The sequence below is a fragment of the Nyctereutes procyonoides genome, unplaced genomic scaffold (assembly GCF_905146905.1).
Source record: "Nyctereutes procyonoides isolate TBG_1078 unplaced genomic scaffold, NYPRO_anot_genome, whole genome shotgun sequence".
Lineage (NCBI taxonomy): Eukaryota > Metazoa > Chordata > Mammalia > Carnivora > Canidae > Nyctereutes > Nyctereutes procyonoides.
The window spans coordinates 6,565,442-6,587,032 of NW_026575120.1; the positions used below are offsets into that span (position 1 = coordinate 6,565,442).

A 21,591-nucleotide genomic window follows, 5' to 3' on the forward strand; every position below is an offset into this window, starting at 1 on the left:
TTATATGTTTCCTTTAGAAAGCTTTGGTTCATTATCATCTTACCTATGCAGGAATAACATTTTTGTAAAAATGTGCCTTTTGGAGAAAACATCAATAAGCTATACTTGATGAGAAGTGTATGTGGGTGGACTGAACTTTGAAGATCCCCAGTATTTTGCAGTTTTATTTTCTAGCTTATTAGAGTACTGTTTCACCATGACTCAGGTTTCAGTAGTAGGTACTTCAGTTGCCAATTTTCATGTGTTGTGACTGTTAACCAGGGAATTTATACTTATCTCAAAATATAAACTATGTCAGAATTCATTGTCTCTCTCCACCCACTAGCTCTTGGGCCTCTTTTCTCCTCAACAACAGTCCACAGAAATAGAGTATAATTACAAAACTTACAGGTCTTTAAATATACTTTGCAATCCTCTTGTTAAGATATCGCAATTATTTCCTCATTGGTTTTGAAATAAAGTTTAAACTTAGAGAGCCATCCGTGAGCTGTTTCTTTTCTGTCTCACACTTGCTTACCTATTCCCCTGCAGTGTAGGTGGTTTCAGGTGTACAGATCTACTGTTTCTCTCCTTGTTTCTTTTACTTTGGTTGCTTGCTTCTCCTTCACCCTTTTTCACCTGAGCATCATCTCTCTTCTTCCTTCAGAATTCTGTGTACGTTTCCCCTCTTCCAGGAAACCTCCATTGAAACACAATTACCCTGTCTCTTACTAATCTCAGTTAGACTAGGCTTTAAGCTCTATAGCATTTCATAAGATTCTTTTCATACTCTACCAGAATCATGTGTTTGCCTGTCTCACTTAGTAGATGACTATTGCTTGAGTTCAGAGATGATAGTAGTGTCTTTTGTGGCTTTGAATTTGGCATAGAGACCTTTCCAATAAACGCTTGTTGATTGACTGAATGACTTCTACAGATAATTTCACTTATTTTCCTCCTGAGTCTCAAGCCACCTGAGAATATGGGTTATGCCATTTTCCTCACAAGGAGCTTTTTAAATTGACTCACTGACTCCCATATTGCCACCTAAAATGTGTAGTAAAGGTAGGTCTTTGGCTCTGGGAAGACAAGAATCTTATTGGCTAAAACTCTCAGTCAGTTAAAGAATGTGGAATACAGTGTTTAGGAAATTGGAAAGACCAACTCCATGATCATGAATAATGCATTCTAGCTTATCCATGTATATTGTTGAATCTATGACTTTAGTGGCATATAAAATTCCCTTAGGAGAGAATAGATATTTAATAACTTTTTCCTTATTTGAAAAAAAACTGTTTACAGTTTCTAGATTTTAATATAATATTAATCCAAGAAGCAAAACACAGTTTAAAAGAATATTTGCTAATGATGGGTTATAGAATTTAAATATGTGCTTGGTTGTCCTTAGGTGTCTTTATAGTATTTATTTACATCAGTATTCTGCATTCTGTAACAAAATAGAAACAAAATGCAAAGAAGTATATATTTATAAATGATAAGATTTTTAAAATAATTTGAGCTTATTTCTTAATAGAATAATATTTTCAGTTAATCTAACATTTTATTTCTTCTTATGTGTATGCTTAATATTTGGTTTCATGTAATTATTGGCTTAGACATTTTGTACAATTATTTCTTTAATGGTATAGCAAACTGAGTCAGCATATTAGAGCTGAATCATAGTCCTGGCTGTTCTTTTTATTTATTGAATGAACAAACTCTGTGTTAAAATTCCTTGTCCTTCAGTTGAGCTTGCAAATGAAGCTTATTTGTTATATCTTGAATACTCTAAGGAATTTGAATCAAAGGTTTTAAATTATATACCTCATTTCAGTCTGTGATGTTTTAAAGAATAGAAGGGAGAAAAATTATCCACATCTCAATAGTTGGCTATCTACTATTCTCAGTGACCCCAGCCTCCTTTTTAAAAATAATTTTAAGGTTTCTTGTTTGTTAAAATTTGGTATTGAATTTGTACAAAGTGTGAAGACTGCAGCATGTTAGAATATTATTGTCATTTAAGAACGTATTCACTGTTTTGGTTTTTGGAGCGCTGCCTCCAAGAGGTTCATAGCATTTGGTACGGAGTTCACGTATTTCTAGTCTACAGACCTACCCTATTGAGGCAAAAGCTTCATGATGCTGATATATTTTTTCCTACTGCTATAATGCTCAGCGACAGTAATTAATTTTTTTTTGAAAAAACTTTCCATGTCATTACAGATAAAACTGAGTTTTTTTGAAGACTAGTAATTTGTACCTTTAAAGAGCCACATTATTTTGCTTTTGTCTCAGAATGTATTATGCTTTACAAGTATACTGTGACAGCCTGAATAGGAAAGGGGGGAGGGGACATTGTCTTCAGCTGGCATGCTGTTATCAGAGGGAATGTGTTTCTGGACACGAGATTTAGCATTCATTGGTTGTCTGAAGAAAGCTATTTCATCTGAGGATTGGACAAGAAGCTGCGTCAATTTGCTGCCCGTCTCCAAGGCACTGGTGATGCTGCCTTCACAAGCTGGCTAACGTCACGGCTCCATCACCCAGCGGGGTGTGGACTCTCTTTTTCTGTTCTTCTCTATTTAATTCTGTATTTGCTGCCTACTGCATTTCTTAATCTGTCTTCTGCCAAATGCTAACAGCATGATATTTTGCAATCATCTAGGTGAATACAAGAAAGACGAACTCCTAGAAGCTGCTAGGTAAGTGATTCCATTCATTTTAAGTGAGTATAATGCATATAAGGGGAAAAAGGGGGAGGGCAGGTGGAGGACTATAAAAATTATAACATGTTATTGTCTTGCTTGGATTTTACATGTTAATGCGGATAAGACCTTTTACTCCATCTCTGTATACTTTATTTTATATGATGGGTGTGTTAAATGATAGAGTTTTTCAACATGGCAAAGATTTGTAAGGTTAATTTTATTTGAAACATTTCTTAGGGTACCTGCAGACCTTAGTTGGCCAGTGTTTCGGATAATCTTCTTGGAGTATTTAAATACCTATCTCTTCATTTTTCTCTGAAAATTTTTCTAGCAAAGCTTGAATGAGGGGCATAAAGTAAATGTTAAAATTCTCATCCATTTTCTTTTGTTCTTGGTCATTTATAATTTAATTAATTAGCTTTTTTCATCATTTTGTGTTTTTAAGTCCAGTGTTTTAGATCACTTATCAGAATAAAGTTTGTTTGTAATTAAGAAGGTGACTTGATGCAGATAAATAAAACAATAATGTAGAAAGCTATATTACCCAAGATGTACCACTGTATGAAGATTAACAGGAATTAATTAGGAATATTTTAATTTAATATACCAAAAGGGATTCATTGAGAACCGTATAGAAGACATCAAAGCAAACCCATATTATTTTCCACTCTTCTGAAAAATAACCATAAATATTCATAAGAAGCTCTATAATTTTATAGGAATTGACTTACTACCTTTTTACAGGAGTGGTAATGAAGAAAAACTAATGGCTTTACTGACTCCTCTAAATGTGAATTGCCATGCAAGTGATGGGCGAAAGGTAAGTTACCTAAAATATTATATCCTCCATCAACGATTTCTTCTTGCTTTATACTGAAAAATTTTGAAGTTGGCATTACATATATGTATATATACATTCATATATGTCCTATATAACTGTTTATTTTTACTGGTATCTTTTGACCATAAAACGAAATGCTGCTGTATCTGTTATTGGCAGTTGTGACATATTCATAGAACTGGTGAAGCATGGATTTTAAGCATTTTCTCTTAAATGTCAGACACTGAAAGTTGTTTGTTAAATGGAACTGCAGCTCTATTGGTAATTAAAACTATAACAACATATCTTATTTTCTATGTATGATTATGGAAATTGGAAATATTTGTTTATGTCCTATTTTTGCCCGTCTTTGTTAGGATATTTGCATTTTTGATTTGCTGTTTGGCAGAGGAAGATTTGTTTGCTAGATACCAACACTTTTTTCCATTTAGAGATCAGAAAATGCTAACAATTTTTTAAACCTATAACAGTCCTGCTTTTTTATTGTTTTTTTTTAATTGGCTAAGTTTTTATCATGGTATGTTGAAAAAAATAGACTAAAGATAGAGAAATAGTGTATTAATTAATAATTGTTGTAAATTTAAATGTATATATATAAAATGTACAGTTGGCATCTTCACTTTATGCTTTGTATTCTTGGTGACTATAGGCTGAAATGTAACCCTTCACAGCCTCTGTTAATTGACTGCAAAGTTTTGCAGTGATTTACCTAATATGTAATGAAAAACAAGGCACTCTGTACTGTAAACTCTTTTTAAAATGACATCATATTTTAATATTTAAGGATAGATTTTGTATTTTAAAAACATAAAATGTTTGTAAAGTTACACTGTAAATATTGAGGAAAATCATTTTGTGCCTAATATTTAAAGAATTAGTTTCTTTGAAATTCCTTATAGTGAAAAATGTGCTATGGAAAATGTCAGGATGGATGGTACACCCCTTAGATACAATGTCTTTATAGTACCTCCAGCTTTTTGTTTTCCATTCCAATGAAATCCATGTAATAGTGGCAAAGAATTGAATCCTCCCCTCAGAATATATGTTATATGTTATTATAGCTGCCTTGTATGTTATTTCACGTGGCCTAGTGAGCATTCAGTTTCTCTGAATAATTTAGGGGTAAGAATTCTACTTTAATGGAAGGTTAAAGTATGTATATTTCAAGCTACAAAGTAGCTTTAGATTTACTCAGTATTAAAGATTTACTCAGTATTATTAATGCCTTTTGGGAGATGTTTTTAAATGATAACTGCTCATTTTTTTCCTTCAAATTTGAAGTTGCCTTGAGGATTTTAATGTTCTTGAGTTACTTTGAGCTCCAGATTTTGTTTGGATCTTCTCAGTAGATAGAGTGACTTTTACACAGTGCAGAAAAGGGTCTTCTTAACTATGGTAAGTGTAGCTATGTCTTTATATAGAGCTTGTTTAGAGCATAGCCTACTTCAGGTTTCCTTGTCATTTTAATATTACAGAATTTGTGTGGGATTATGGTAGCAGGAGTCCATTTCCATCCCAGCCTCATTCTCCCATATTCACCCTTATACCTGCCAACCTCATTTGTAGCTCAGGAAATCATAATAATTAAGGAGTACGAACACTGATAATTAACAAATTACCTCTTCTCCCTGCCTCACCCCCTACATAACTATAGAGAACTCCTTTATTTTTTCTTCTCCCCAGAGGAGGATATACTTTCTTCATTTCTTTAGCTGGAACCAATGTATTCCTTACCCAAATCCCTATGGCTCCCTCTCTGTATTACTCTATGACATTTACCACAGAGATTTTTCCTCTACTCATCCATTAGCTCTTTGTATTTTGCACTGGACCAAGCCCGGCACCTTGCAGGTAGCAGATTCTTAGGATATGAATATGCTCGCTAACAAATATAATTTTATCCTCTGAGTGAAAAATTCTCCATGCTCTTTGCCATTTAGTAAATTAACTCAGAAGTATGTGAATAGGAGATTTTACATTTTCTGTTATTATATTATTGCTAGTATTATTTTACTAATTTATTTTTGAGTTACTATATAATGAAGGAGAAATACATATTTTCACGTACAGAACATTTTTAAGAACGTGTTTCATAAATTAATATTATACTGTAGGATTCATATCATATGAATAATGCAGTAATTCTCCAAAATATGCTCCTGTACTTTTTTAGATTATTAATTTGCTCAAATTAGGTAGAAAATGAGACTTAAGCATTTATTAGGTTTTGGTGCGATGCATATAACATAAAAAATCTTTTACAATTGTGCATCAGTATACAAAATGCATATAAAATTTCATAATTAAAATTGAATTGTGTTCATACTTAGATATTACCTTTGTTTATGGTACAGAGTAGTTCTTATTAAATGTGCCAGCTACAGTAAAGCCGCAAAGTAGTAAAAATTCTGGGTGCTAATGCAGATTGGGATAAGATCCCTTAGTTATGACAGTATTTTTTGTTTTCTTGCTATTGGTGTCAAGAAAAAGTGTAAGCAAATCTAGCTGTGAAATTACAAGTCTATCTTATGTATTTAGTATTTTTTCAGGCCATTTGCATGTGTTTATCCAGAATTAGGAAGTCAAATTGTATATTAACAAGAGGATAAAGGTACTTTACATATATAGTAAGTCAGGTATATAGTTTTATTTCTTAAATTTGTGTTTTAGAACACAGTGCAGAATCAAACTTATTTTTAGAGGGTTTCTAAAATGACTGTATTAATGCTTAAGTGAGTCCTTGCCTGTCTCTGTTTTTACTGTGATTCCGGTTTGTAAATTTCAAAAGCCCATGGAAATGTCAATTTCATAATGTTTTTAGAAAAGAGATGTTCCTTATTCCTTAACTCGTAGGTGCAGAATTTGCCTTTAAATATGTGGGGGTTTTAAATGCAGCAATCTTTTCAATACAATACGTGGGATTATACAATGACAGTATAACTTTTAAATAGTCTCTTAATTCTATACCATGACTTGGTGATTATCTAATTAGGTAATATATGAGTGGTTAATGCTTTTATTCCCACAGACATTTGTTTTTCTAACCTGTAGAATTCTGAAAATAGTGAAGTACTAATAAGGTTTTAAATCATTTATGTTTTTTTGCTTTTTATTTTACATGAAAATCAAAGTGGAGCTTGGCTACTCGAGGAATTTCCAGTTGTTTTTTTACCCGCCCCCCCCAAAGCAAAGACAAAATTTTGTTAAAACATTTTGTTCTAAAATACACTTTTGTATACTTATATACACATTAAATGATGGCCACTTAGAAACATAGGACCATAGATATAATTTATTCTTTAGTCTCCTGCCCATTATGATTAGATACAACATTCTGTGATTCCTTCTTTTGAATTGCAGTGAAATGCAACTAGATCTTTCATACAGATTGTTCTCTTTCTAGAATTCTTTTTTTTCCTGTTTTCACACTTAGATTTGTTGTCCTTTATTCTCCCTTTATGGTATTTTCTGTTAAGATCAGATATTTTATTAGCAATCGGCCAAATAATTGTTTGATATGTAACTTTAAGGTGGTAGTGGTCTCTTGTTTTTCAATATTAATTTTAAAGATTCCTTTATACAATGAATAAAAAAATATTTGAATACATCTCAAATTATTCCAATATTCAACCCTCTTCAGAGTTCTTTTTGGTCCCTTATTGTGTCGTTTCCCTTTCTTGGCTGCCTTTATCCCCTTCCAAAATAAATGTCCTACGTCTCTCCCCTCCTTATAATTAGGGAATCGGTTGGAGTTGGGCATTACTGTATATATTCCTAAATAGGATTCCGTATTCCGTGTAATTTCTGGTATTCTGGGTTTCTTTCTGCTCCTCTCATTTATTCAGCCAGCACTCAGTTACAATGTGTAGGTCACAGTGCTAAGTGTCATGAGAGATAAATATGTTTAATGGTTCACAAGGAGCTCAACAACTGATAAAACTATTAAAACATCCAGTACTTTGAAATTAATGCTCTAAAAAATGTATGATTCCTATTGCAGTGATACAGTTCTCAAGTGTAGATTTAAAGTGGGATTTTTTTGGCTTCTTGATTTTAAAGCATTAATATTTAGACATGGATGCTCTTCTCTAAGAAACCACAAATTTAGGTGAATAGGCAGTCAGAGAAGCCTGATTTAACTCAGAAACGTTAACTAAAGGACATCTTTAAATGTCAGATTGCTGTGTAAATGTTTGCTTCCATAAAACAGTTAATAATGAGTAAGATTCTGGAAACAGAAGTGTTTGAAAACTATTTTTTAATAGAGATCAGAAATAAGGTAGAGTTTAGTGCCATCCCTTGAAGAAACCCATAAAAGAATTATTTAGTTGAAAAAGCATATAGACTCTGAGATTAGACAGATTGGGTTCTTTTCTCTCCTGTTCCACTTTCTAAGTGTGTAACCATGGCTCTACAGTTTTCAATGTATTCATTTGTAAATGGAGATAATCATACTTATTCCACAAGGTATTTGAGAGGATAAAGTGAAATAATGTGATTAATGTATACCATTATAGCACATAGTAGAACCTCAAAGTTAGACCCCTACTCCTTTGATAAATTTTTTTGAAGCTTTTGGACATATTTAGGATGGACACATATATAGTTTTGAGTATTCAAACATTCCCACTTAACCATGGAAATGGTCTTTATTATCCAAGCTCAGTCATAGATGTCATTTGGATAAAATGAATGTTACCAAATAGTCTACAAAGCATATAATTGAATTAATTCTTTTGGAGCATGGTCTTCACACCTCCTAAAACATCACATTTAGTAAATAAATTTGTTTATAGTAACAGTTTATAAATTCAGAAATGTGTTTTTTAGATCTATTTACCATTTTAAGCCTATATTTATTAAAAATTAATATCTGGCTGAAAATAATGCCATAGTATTCATTTGAATTCCATAAACGCATCCAATGAAGCACAGAGAACATATAAGATTAGTGAACTTTCTTTTATATTTATATTTGAATATTAGGATTATATACATTTGTTGTATTGTAATATAGAATTTCTCAATATTCTTGGTTAACAGCTCCCTCCCTCACTGTGAGTCTCCACCAAATATCATGTTTGACCAGGATTTAGACATCCATTATATGGCAGATTGTTACTTTGAAGACCTCTCAAATGAAACCATGCCTCATTATTTATGCTTTGGTCTAGTTCCTTCTTAGACTGACTTTGAGCTAAGCCTGGGACTGCTTTGATAAAGTAAATAAAGCAGAAGTGGTGCTACGCCACTTCCGAGACCAGTCCCTGAAATGGCCTGGCAGCTGCCAGTCTAGTGCTTTCGGAATGCTTTCTTTGAACCCAGCTGCCATGCCATAAGGCAGCCCAATCAGCCATGTGGAGGCCTCTAGGCAGAGACCCACCTGAGCTCAATTAAGTCTCTAAATGACTCCTTGTTCAGGCATCCCAGACAGTGAAGCTTCAACTGAGTTTCCAGTTTACCCTCGGGTGACATCAACCACCCCTAGCACCCAAGCCCATACTGTGTAGAGGAGAAGAACCACCCAGGTAAGCCACCAGTTTTGTAGTGTTATGTTATCTAGTAAAGATAATTGAAATACCCCGACTATAAGAAAATAACTCAATGCTTATTATCTTTTGAGCAGGAAAGATTACATCTTTTCTCAGGTGGATTACTAAAAATGACTCTTATAGCTGTGAGGAAGAGTTAAGTGAAGATTTGAAGATAAATCTCCAAATATATTTATTTCTTTAGATATGTTTAATTATTTTAAATTTAGATCTTACATTTTAAGATTCTTTTCCCTCTTGGAATGTAAAAATTAATTTCATGTGCATTTTTGAGGGAAGTAATAGTATTATGAGAAAAAGCAGGAGTTTAAAGCTAGAAGACCAAGTTTTGTTTGTTTGGTTTTGTTTTTTGGTTTTTTTTAGGAAATCAAGTTTTAAGTTAAAATTATTACTAGATAAGTTTTGTCATATCTCTGAGTTCTCTTTTTTAAAAAAGATTATTATTTTAGAGAAAGAGCACAAATGGTGGGGAAATGGGGCAGAGGGAAAGAGAATCTCAAGCAGACTCTGTGCTGAGTGTGGAGCCCAACACAAGGCTCAATCTCATGACACTGAGATCATGACCTGAACTGAAACCAAGAGTCAAATGTTCAATTGACTGAGCAACCCAAGCACCCTGGAGTTCTCTGGGTTTTTTAGCCTATAAAATGAAGGGTTTGGGCCATATAATCTCTAAAATACCTTTCGACTCCCAACTTTTAAGATTGTAATGTATTTTGTTATTTATTTCTTATTAGAGTTAGTAGTAATTATCAGTCATACAGAATTAGATTATGTAAGGATATGTGGAGTCATACTAGATGAGATAATTGTGTAATCTGGAATAAAGTTTATATAGAGCCTTATTTCCCTTTAAGAAAGTGTTAGCATTACCTGAGGGCCCATGCCTGGCTCTCTGTGGTCTTTAGTGGCCTTTATCATCCTCTTCTGTTCTTGGCAAATCTTGGTAGATGAAAAGCCGTACCATTTTTTTAATTTCCAACTTTTATGGACCATAGTTCAGATGTTACTTGGGATTACAGGAAGGTCAAAATGCCCTAAGTCTGCATTAGGGAACTCTTCAAGTACTTTACATTTAATTATATATCTAATCTAATCGCTTCTTTAAAGTACATCTTGCTGAGCAGTGCATGTCTTACTGTAATGCAGAAATCCCTTAGAGCAAGTTTTCTTGCCTACTTATGATGGAATATATTGTGTAAAATCTTTATGCTTGTGTATATTCGTTTTGTAACAATAAGAGCTTGAAAATGTCTTTTTTATTTTTCATTAGGGAATCACTTCTACTAAAACAGTCTCTATTTTGTCAAGCATGACATTTCTACTGGTGAGGGTAATTAGTACCCATGCCAACTGTGCTCTCTTTCTCTCTTTGAGGAAAGAATTTTTAGTAGAAAGGGACCTGTATTAAAAAGCAGGTGGTAAAACAGGAGTTCATTTTAGCTCTGCTTAGCCACCCTTCTCCTAACTTTGGTTTCTCCTACACCCATACCCAAAATGCAGATTTCCTGCAGTTGTCAACATTAGACTAGTTACCAGTGGAGGGATAGAAATGAGTAGTGAATACTAAGTCATTTTGTTGTGAGTATGATTCATTACTAAAATTTTATTTAGAAGCCAAGTTACAAAAGTGATACTTAAATATTTCTTTTGAAATGGTAAGAATCTAAGTTTAAAGTGCTCTTTCTGCTTCTACAAGTAAACCAAACTTTATAGGGTACAGTAGATAACAGCTGTGGCATTCGCTTGAAAAACGTCCATCTGGCAGAGCGGCAAGGGCATAGAATCTGGAAGAAACATGCAAAGTAGCTGCAGTGGTATTGCTGATGTCCAAGTTCTGTGGATGAGTGGGGTGGTGGGTAGTGTTATTAACATACTTTTATGTATCAATTGATAGGTGATGAAGATATTTTAAAATGGCCCTATAATAATTATTATTTGATATGATCTCTTCGTTTTAAACTGTTGGGTTAGCATCAGTTAAGGGTAAACCTTAGTGGGTGAAAAGGCTTGCTTAGGGACAAAGAGAAGTCTGATTTCAGAAACTTCTGGCTTAATGAGAAGCAGCAAAAAATGAAGAGTTATTATGGACTTAAGAACTTCGAGATTATCTGTAGCTTTGAGCATTATTAGGCACTGTGGTCTGGCCATAATATAAAACCAATATAAACTGCTAATTTCTTAACTCATTTTGTACCAGTTACTTAGTATCTTAGCTTCAGGTTGCCGTACCATACATAGAGTGAGTGGCTTAACAGAAATTTATTTCTGAGCTCTGGGGCTGGAAAGTCCAAGATCAAAGTTCCAGCATGGTCAGTTTCTCATGAGGGGCTCTCCTGCTTGTGTAGGGCCACCTTTTTGCTGAGAGATAACACACAAGCTCTTAGGTGTTTGTTATCTATCAGGGCACTAACCTTATCATGAGGAGGACCCACTTCATGACCTTATCTAACCCTAACTACCTCCTGAAGGTCCTGACTCCAAATACCACATTAGGGTTAGGGCTTCCAACATATGAGTTTGCTGGGGTGGGTGTGGGCACACAACACCCTGTCTATAATAACACTTGGTTATTTTTGTATCACTACCTTTTTAAAAAATATTTCTTGTGTAATAATTGCTTAGGAAGCCTAAAACCCTTTCCCCTGTTCATATTCATCCACTTACTTACTTGCTCAATTAAATTAGAATTATAAAGGAAAGTTCCTAAAAGCATCAAGAATCCCCATAATATTCTTTTTTCAAAAAAGACTGTTTTCAGTGACTAATAACAAAACATCTTTCTCTACTAAGAATAGCATCAGTAGTAAAACTTCAAATACAACACTATGAATACCATACATAATTAATTGAAATTCATATCTGGGTAGTCAAATTAGGAAATTTGAAAATAGACAAACTCGAAATATAAAATATTTCATATATTGATTTTTCTTTTGTGACGATAGTAACATGATAATACCCTACTGTGAATACCATAAAAATGCCCATTAAAGTAATCTCATAGTTTCAGAGAGAGTTCAGTACCTCTTGGAGTTGGGGAAGGGGTCATTGGCAGGGAACAGAACTGGAGCTCTCTGCTCTTAGCTGCTCTTAGCTGTCAAATTCACATACGCAAGCTCAGAAACGACTTTATCACTGAATGAACTTTGAGGTGATAGTGTATCTCCCAAGTCCTAGAGCTCTTAACAACATTAAAATCAGCTACAGGAATTTCTCCCAGTTTACATGATTAAAATGACTATTTAATAATCTAACATGGAATGATTCCCTCATAATCTTTAGATGCCAATCAATGTAACTTGTGTCCTGTTTCAAGAGTAAGTGAACTGTTGAATGTTAGAATCTTTGATGTTTAGATTTAAAAACCTGAGACTGTAAATATTAATTATAAAAAGGAATTCATGTGAGGTTTGAATAGTGTGAAAACTTTTCTTCTACAGGTATAAAGCATCAGGTTAGTATTAGACATGAAACCTGGTTTCCATAGAGTCTGCCAGCTGTTTCTCATTAAACAATGCAAAATTAATGTTGCACCTTCTGAGAGTGCTAAGCATTCTTTTTTTTTTTTTCTACTGTACAAACCCAATGAGAGGAAGCTAGAAACTCATTTTCATGCATACATGTCAATTCTTCTGAATCTGAGACTGGAAAAGAGAAAAACAAATGTCTGGCTGTTGAAGAATCCCCTTGGAATTTCCATGATGAGAACGTTAAGTTAAAATTGAATTAAGTTGGCATTCAGAACTTTATTCTCACAAATATTCCTCTGTGGATTTCCTGTTCTTTCTTGTGTGGTTCTTTCCTTCTCTTCCCAGTACATACGCTTAAAGATAGTCCTTTATAGTCTCAATTTAAAAATAAATTTTTACTGTGTAAGGCAGCTGAGGTACAGAATCTTTATAAGATATTCCATAAATTCTACAAATTTTCAAATGCCTTAGGTTCCCTCCTAAAGATGACGACATGTGTTACTTTGGAAGAATATGCTCTCTGATTTGGAAAATACCAGTCATATTTACCTCTGTTCATGTAGCATATCTACACAGATGAATCATCTTATCCAATTTCAATTTCAATTTCCTGTTATTCTTTTTTGTCCTCTAATGCCTACTGTTCTAGACAACTATTGTTAAGAAGTCTTCCATTTCAGGGATCCTCATCCAGAGGTATGGTCACACTCTCATTATTCATAGGGTTTCACATATAGTACCCTTATGGATCAGTGCTAAGGTAGCCAGGACTACCAGTGTGATCCCTGCCAGCCAGGAGTTACTCTTCTGCCACTTAGCCGTGTTAGTCCATTTTTGAACATGCTATCCAGAACCTGAGCACCCAGCCAGAGGAAAAGAAGGAAGGCAGAATGGGAGTTCTGAGGTCAGATGCCTAGATTTGATCTCTAACTCCGCTATTAACTTGCTATATTAATCTCTCTGTTTCTCAGTTTCCCCCTTTATATGGAGATAATATTGTTTGTAGCTCTGGTAATTGGTGTGTAAAGTAAATATGAGTAAATATAAGTTAATACCTATGATACATTTTTGAATAGTGCTTGGTACCTCGGAAGTCCCCAGTAGATTTTAGCTATTATTTTCAGGAAACTACTTTGTATTTTCAAAATGTTTTCATATCTTCTATTTCATTTTCGCCAGAAAATAATTCAGTGAGGAGACCAGTATTACTGTCCCCCAACTTTCCTCATTATAGAGACTGTGACAGAAAACATTAATATGTTAAACTCTCTTAGGTTCTAGGAGTGGTATCATGCCTATCATTGCAAAGTAAGAGTACTGATATAGTCCACTGTGATGAGACCATTTATATATATATTTTGCTCGAGGTACTGTGATTTAAAGAACCATTGATCAGGAGGCCCAGGACCAGAGGAAAAGATTGGAAAAGAAAACATTCCTATAGAAGGATCCAGTAATGTGTAATCATTAGAAGAGACAAGTTAAAGGAGACCTAGTTTTTGAAAGAAAGTATAAATATCTTTTTAGAAAAGTTTATTTCTACTTGGATTCATCAGTTTTCATTCCCGAGATAGTTTCTCTTTTAAATTCTCTTTATAAAAGCCCAAGAATTGAGAACCTTCAAGGAGATTGTCTAATCTTCATTATGGTACTACTTTAAATCTCCTTCAAAAGTCAGGCATCAGTGATACGTATTTCCATGGACTCATGCCCAAATTGTTTCTCTAGCTTGCAGGTTGTTTTGATTCTGATTAAAGTATCAGTGTCTCAAAGAACTTCTTAGGTATACTTAACAAGCAGAATTATCATATCTCTCTGCCTGAATGAAATTTAATAAGCTCTGATTATGTGGTTATTATATTCTCCTGGGAATTTTATATTAATGTCTGCTAATACTATTTTATTTGTAGAAGGGAAATACTGATCTATCTTAACCAAATGATAAGTTTGAATGAGGTATTTTTATGTTAAGATAGCCAGAGCAGAGATGAAACATAACTAGCTGTACATAATCATGGTATAGCTACATGGTGGAAATACCATACAGAGAATAAGGTAAACTTATTCAAGACGAAAAAGCAAATTCCAGAAGAATATATGATCCATTTGTGTGACCAAAACAACAGCAAAAAGAACTCAGAAAAACATGTTCATGTCATAGAAGAAAATCTGAAATTGGTACTTGTGCATCTAAAAACAGTGGTTATCTTGAGTTTGTTGAGCTAGAAGAAGAGGTAGAACATTTTACTTTATATTATTTTAGAGGGAATACATTATTTTTATAATTTTTAAAAAATATTTATTTATTCATCAGAGACACTGAGAGTGAGGCAGAGACATAGGCAGAGGGAGAAGCACGCTCCATGCAGGGAGAAGCACGCTCCATGCAGGGAGCCCCATGCGGGACTCCATCCCAGCATCCCAGGATCACAACCTGAGCCAAAGGCAGATGTCTAACCATAGAGCCACCCAGGTGCCCCTATTTTTATAATTTAAAAGGGAATTCTATTTGAGAGGGAATAGTGAGTAAAGTTAATGGATAATTGAGAGCAGTTAAAACTGAGAAAATAGATATGTAATACCTCATTTTTGAAATCTTATCTGAATGTATGTTCTTATAAAAAAGCAGAACTAAGTATTGGAATTTTTCAGTGTAGTGATCTTCTGTTTGTTTATATATATACATTATAAAAAGATGGCAGGAAGCTAGGAAAATTACAAGGATGATATCCGGAATTCACAGATTCACAGAGATAGTAATTGCAAAATTGATGGTACACAGTGCAATCTTATCACGAAAAGTAGGCTATCCAGACGTAATATGTCCCCCGTTATGATACTGAGGTATTGTCTATGAAATAGTCTTACTAAAGAGGTTGCACACAAAAGAGGAAGTTCCAATTTACATGAAACACAGAAAATACAGCTAGGCACAAGTGCAATCCTCACACAGGGAAGGGAGCAACTAACGAGGTCTCTTCAGCAAGTCAGGATCATGAAAAAAGAAAAAAGGAGAGATGAAGACCATTGTAGATGTAGAGAGACTTAATGGCACAAGACCCCCCAAAATTGACCCTCTCATCCAGCGAACCAACTTTCCGAAGTTTTTCAGACAATTAGGAAAGGTACTTTATATGGGTATTAGATGGATTTACCACTGTTTTGTTAGAGTAAGTTTGGGGTTTTAAAAGAAAAGGCCCATAATTTTTAGAGACACCTATGGAAATACGTAAGGGTGAAATGTTAACAGTGTCTCGATTTTGCTTCAGAATTCTCCAGTGGGAAAAATACAAGATAAAAGAGTGATGGCAGATGCCAATGTAACCAAGTCTTAATAATCAATGATTGTTGAATCTGGGTGATGCTGACATGAGTGTTCAGTGCTGAAAAGATCATAAATTTTTACCTTATGAAGCCATTTCTGTAACTAATAACAAGAGCAAGAGGCCAGAGGAAGAACTTGAATAGTATGTGGAGCTTGTATGGACTGAGGAAGACTACACTTGAATCTTTTCAAAAGAATTGTTAAATGGGAAGAGAAGTATCCTTTATCTTTTAAGCCAACTTTTAATAGGATTCTTTTCCTAGTCTGGCAGAGGAATAAGTCTTTCTTTATTCAGAATGCCTGTGTGCCCTTGCACGTAGGCACGCACATGCAGACACACACACAATTTTCTGACTTGGGACAGCTCCAGGAACCAAGAAATTCATTCAGCATTAAGCTAGAGTAGGATGACTGAGCATCCCCGCCTGCCTGGGATGAATGGGTTTCTTGGGACCAGGAAAATCTTGGGCAAACCTGGACGAGTCAGTTACTGTAGTGTGGAAAATTCCAGAGGATTTGATTGAGGCCACATTGGGCGTTTATCTTAATAACCAAAATACAATATATAGCATGAGGTTAGACAGCTTTCTGATGACTTATATCATGGCTTCACAGTTGTGGTTTTGTTCTTTCTTAAGGAATGCATCAAACATCACCCAGGCCTGTGTTGAAATGTAGGTGTATATTTTTCACACAAATTTAAATTCAAATTCACCAAGCTGGGTTTTTCGTGTCCTCTGTTGCCTCTTAGTAATGTAAATCAAAAGCTGACAATAACTTTAATTTTTTTAATGCCCTGCTAAGTATAAGATACTCTGTTAAGCCTTCAAACATGAAACTGAGATATATTTTCTGTTCTTTTTTTTTAAATTTTTATTTATTTATGATAGGCACACAGTGAGAGAGAGAGAGGCAGAGACACAGGCAGAGGGAGAAGCAGGCTCCATGCACTGGGAGCCCGACGTGGGATTCGATCCCGGGTCTCCAGGATCGCGCCCTGGGCCAAAGGCAGGCGCCAAACCACTGCACCACCCAGGGATCCCTATATTTTCTGTTCTGAGCTCAGGGTAGATGAGAGGAGACAAATAATTACTGTATGTTATTTTGTGACTAGTGTTAAAGATTGTGGCAAATAGTTTTAGGACCAATCTTTGGCAATCTATTTTATATTTTATTTTCAGAAACATACTGTCCAAAGACAGAACAAGAGGAGAAGAGATAATTTTTTGGAGTATTGGAATTTTGGGATCTCATTTTAAAATCTTATCTAAGGAATGTGCCAAAGAGTGTGCTTTATAACAATACAATAACAGTCTTAAGAAATTAAGAATTTTTATATTTTATGCTTTTTAGAAGAACAATGTTAAAAAGATTGGGATATTCTATGGTAATGGTTAACTTCCAAAGCTTCCTCAGCACAAGGAACGCTTTCCCCTGGACCCAGCAGTCATTTGTGAGAAAAGCAATGTGTGTTTTGTGTTAAAATATAAATGCTGGGCAGCCTGGGTGGCTCAGCGGTTTAGTGCCTCCTTCAGCCCAGGGTGTGATCCTGGAGACCCCAGATCGAGTCCCACATTGGGCTCCCTGTATGGAGCCTGCTTCTCCCTCTGCCTGTGTCTCTGCTTCTCTCCCTGTGTCTTCCATGAATAAATAAAGTCTTTTAAAAAAAATATATATATATATATATATGCTAAAATTCCTCTTGGATTGACTATATGTAATAATGCATTTAAATCTTAAAACCTAGTTATCATTTCTTTGCTCAATGGAAGAAAAAAAGATTTAGAAATTAAATTTTTATATTCTGGGCCCATAATAATATATAGGTCTTCGAAAGCAGATAACTGCCTTATGTATCCATAAGATTCTTTTATTTTGATATTTAACCCTCAGGAATATTTTGTCTTCCATTGTTGTTTGGATTGTTAACAAGTCACATGTGAAATTAAATTTAAGTTGGAGAATATTGTGTTACTGGTAGACCTTTAATTTCTTCAGAAGGTATTTCATGTATAAGTACAATCTAATTCCCAGTCATTTCAGCTAATTAGTAATTAGGGCATTTGAGCCATGTGTAGTGAACCAGGGAGAGCAGAGTAAAAGGTAAAAGATGAGGTTGGAAAGTTGAAGAGTAGTACTGGGAGAGATTTTTTTATGGCCTTCTAGATTATTATACAGACTTAGCTTTTACTTAGAGTGAGATGAGAGCCCTTGGAAGATTCTGAACAGAGGATTGGTATATCTAACTGGTATATATTAACAGAATCATTCTGCTTCTGTGTTGGGTGAACTCTGAGGGGATTATGCTGGAAGCAAGAATGCCAAGTAGAAGGCTGTTGCAACTCAGCCAACTGAGAGAAGATGAAGACTTAGACCAGGCCAGTGACAGGGAAGTGATTGGATTCCAGAGATACTTTGGAGATAGTGCCAACAGAAATACTCTGACACAGTGAGGATAGTGTGTGAGAGAAAGATGGTAATCAGGAAAAACTCAAAGTTTTTGACCTTATTAATGAAAAGGGTAGAGTTGCTATTAGCAGCAATAGGAAATTCTTTGTTGTAGGTTTTGGAGGGAATACTAGAAGTTCACTTGTGGATATGATAAGCAGGAGATGTCTCCCGTGTATTCTTATAGTGATGTCAAGTAGAAAGTTAGATTAGGAGAGTCGGGAGTTTAGCAAAGAGGATGACTGAGCTGGAGGTGGGATTGAGGAGTTCTTAGTGTATGACAGTTTTTTAAAGCCACAAGACTGGATGAGAATACCAAAGGAATGAGTATAGATAATAAAAGAGATATAAGGACACCGTCCTGGAGTATTCCAATGTCAAGAAAATGAGGAGCAACCAGAAAAAAAAAGACTCGGGAGTAGCCAGTGAATAGGCCTTCATGTCCTAGGTGCCAAGAAGAAAACTATTTCAAGAAAGAGGACGTGATTAGCTATGTCAAATAGTACTAATAGATAAAGTAAGGTGAGAACTGATAAATGACTGCTAAAAAGTAACTACTAAATATGTAAGATACTTATTAATAAGGTGATAATAAGTAGTAACTACTTTTGTTGAGCTTTTTCTGTGTGATACTGTATTAAATACTTTATACAGTTTTCTGTCATCCATAAAATATCCTTAAATGGTAAGAATTACAGTTCTCATTTTACAGACACTCCAAGACACTGAGAGATTAGTTCAAAGTCATAGACCTTGTCAATTTGCAAAGCAAGAACACAAATCCCAAATTTAAAAGCCTTTATTCATTTCCTTATATTGTGGCACCTGGACTTACAGTAAGGTTGCAGTCACAGCTTTTGAACAGGGCTGTCCCGTGCTATTTTTGCTCTGCATGTATGTGTACGGTAAGTTAAAGCTATCTTACATGCTTTATTCTGTGCTGCAAATCTGTATCATAAAAGGCAAGGACAGATATATATATTTGTTTTTTATGATCTGATTCCAAGAAGAAAACTTTGAGGGGATCCCTGAGTGGCTCTGCGGTTTAGTACCTGCCTTCGGCCCAGGGTGTGATCCTGGGGTGGTCCTGGTTCGAGTCTCGCATCGGGCTCCCTGCATGGAGCCTGGTTCTCCCTCTGCCTCTCTCTCTCTGTCTCTCATGAATAAATAAATAAAATCTTAAAAAAAAAACTTTGAATTATGAGATTTCTTTAAGAATTCTTTTTTATAAACATTTTACAGTATGAAATATCAGTAATATTCTCTTACAGCAGGAAAAAATAGTTTTTATATTTGCAGTTCCACACTTTAAAAAAAAAAAAAGATTTTATGTATTCATTCATGAGAGACAGAGAGAGAGGGGCAGAGACAAGGCAGAGGAAGAAGCAGGCTCCATGCAGGGAGCCTGACATGGAACTCGATCCCAGGTCTCCAGGATCAGGCCCTGGGCTGAAGGCGGCGCTAAATCGTTGAGCCACCTGGGCTGCCCATGTTCCACACTTTTTATCACTCTTCATTCTTGACTTTTAAAATATTCCAACAACAGATCCGTTTTAAGAATAAATCTAAGATATGCAGACTGGTGGTGACTGCTGGCCTGTGTATGATGATGTCTTAATTGTTTGCTTCTTGTGTTTACTAGTTTATAACACCACAAATTATCAAGTATCATGTGTGGATATTTTACAAATGGGTCTGTTTGATTTTTTTTCAAAACCTACATTACATTCTGCTAATTATCCTAGCATTTAGAAAATTAACTTTTAGCATTACTTTGCCATTTGGTAATTGAGGTGTAAAGTTGGCACTGTGTGCTAACCATTCATTAAATTTAGTCTTAGCCCACATGATTTTAATTGCTTTGCATCAGAAGATAGTATTTGGTATAGAATGTTTAGATGCTAAACATGATACCTACTGCCCTTTGTTCTAGAGGAAAAACCTCTGGGCTCTTAGGATTGTATGCTTGTTCTAATCATCCTTTGTTCTTAATTTTTACTTTTTCTTTTTGCTTTCTACCATTTTCTCAAATTTATTGCATGCATTTTACAGATTTGTATGTGCCTTCTAGTGATGCTATTAAGTTTGCATAATTAGCATCCACATTCGAACTACTACTTAGAAAGGCTTCTTTGGCTTATTCTGTCCTTACTTTCCCTGTGAATTTATCTACTCCCTTAAGAGCTCAGCTACCTCTACTTAGGTGCTGCTCCCGTTTTGCCAACTGACACCATCGTTACCTGTCTCCTCCGTTAGTCCTGCAGTCTTCGATTTGGGTCTTCTGCTGTCAGGTTTATACCCCACCCCAGTTTATTCTCTGTGGAATAACTAGAGCAGTCTTTCCAAAACTGCAATCTTTTAATTTCTGTTTCAGGCTCTTCAGAGTTTTCCCCTTGATCTTAGAATCTCCCTCAATCTCACATATTACACTTAGCCCCTGAATTTTTTTTATTTCCTCCATGTCTGGTGGGTATTAATATGTGCTCTTCCTACTACCTGGAATAAAGTTCACCAGCCTTTTGTCTCAGTGATTGCTGTTTGTCCTCAAGTCTACCCTCAGGAGGCAGTTCTGAGAATCTTCCATAACCTCTTCTGCTGGCCTCCAGAGTGTTTTTGGTATGCAGCTGCTAGCCTCTCATGACATCCTGAACTTCCCTTGCTACAGTCTTTGTTACACTTAATAGTAGTTGTCTGCTTTTCTCTAGTTGATTCCTGAGAAGCTAGACTTTGGTTTCTTCATCTTTCTGAATGAATGAGCCTTCTGAAAAATGAGTATATATGTATTTCATTTAGGGACTTATGTTTCGGAGGAATAAGAAAACTCATAAAGGCAAAGTATTGAGCCTTTCTTGCTTACCATGCTACCCCTAGCACTTAACGTGCTGCCACATAGCAGATGCTGAAATATTTTATTTTATTAAAATTTTATTTATTTATTTTAGAGCACAGGGCGGTGGGGGAGGGCAAAAGGTGAATAGGGGAGGGTCTTAAGCAGACTCTGTGCTGAGTGTAGAGTTCAATGTGGGGCTTGATCTCATGACCCTGAGATACATGACATGAGCTGAAACCAAGCACTTAACTGACTGTGCCACCAAGGCACCCTAATACTCTATTATTTTATATGAATGCCAGTGATAACCAAATTAGTGTTCAGCCTTTACTATTCCTGAATTCTAGTTAGTCCCATAATCACTGCCATATCGATAAACCCAAACCTCAGAATCTGTCTGGCTTCCTCTTCTCTCCTCCCTTCCCCTTTCCAACC

General features: G+C 35.2%; 1 protein-coding gene across 1 annotated transcript in view; it reads left to right on the forward strand.

The window, feature by feature from the left end:
• Nucleotides 1-21,591, forward strand: part of TNKS (tankyrase) — a 214,906-nt gene that overhangs the window by 112,701 nt on the left and 80,614 nt on the right. The window contains exons 4-5 of the mRNA XM_055334908.1: nt 2,645-2,681; nt 3,432-3,507. Coding sequence (XP_055190883.1) covers nt 2,645-2,681; nt 3,432-3,507 — 113 coding nt within the window. The remainder of the gene's footprint in view (nt 1-2,644; nt 2,682-3,431; nt 3,508-21,591) is intronic.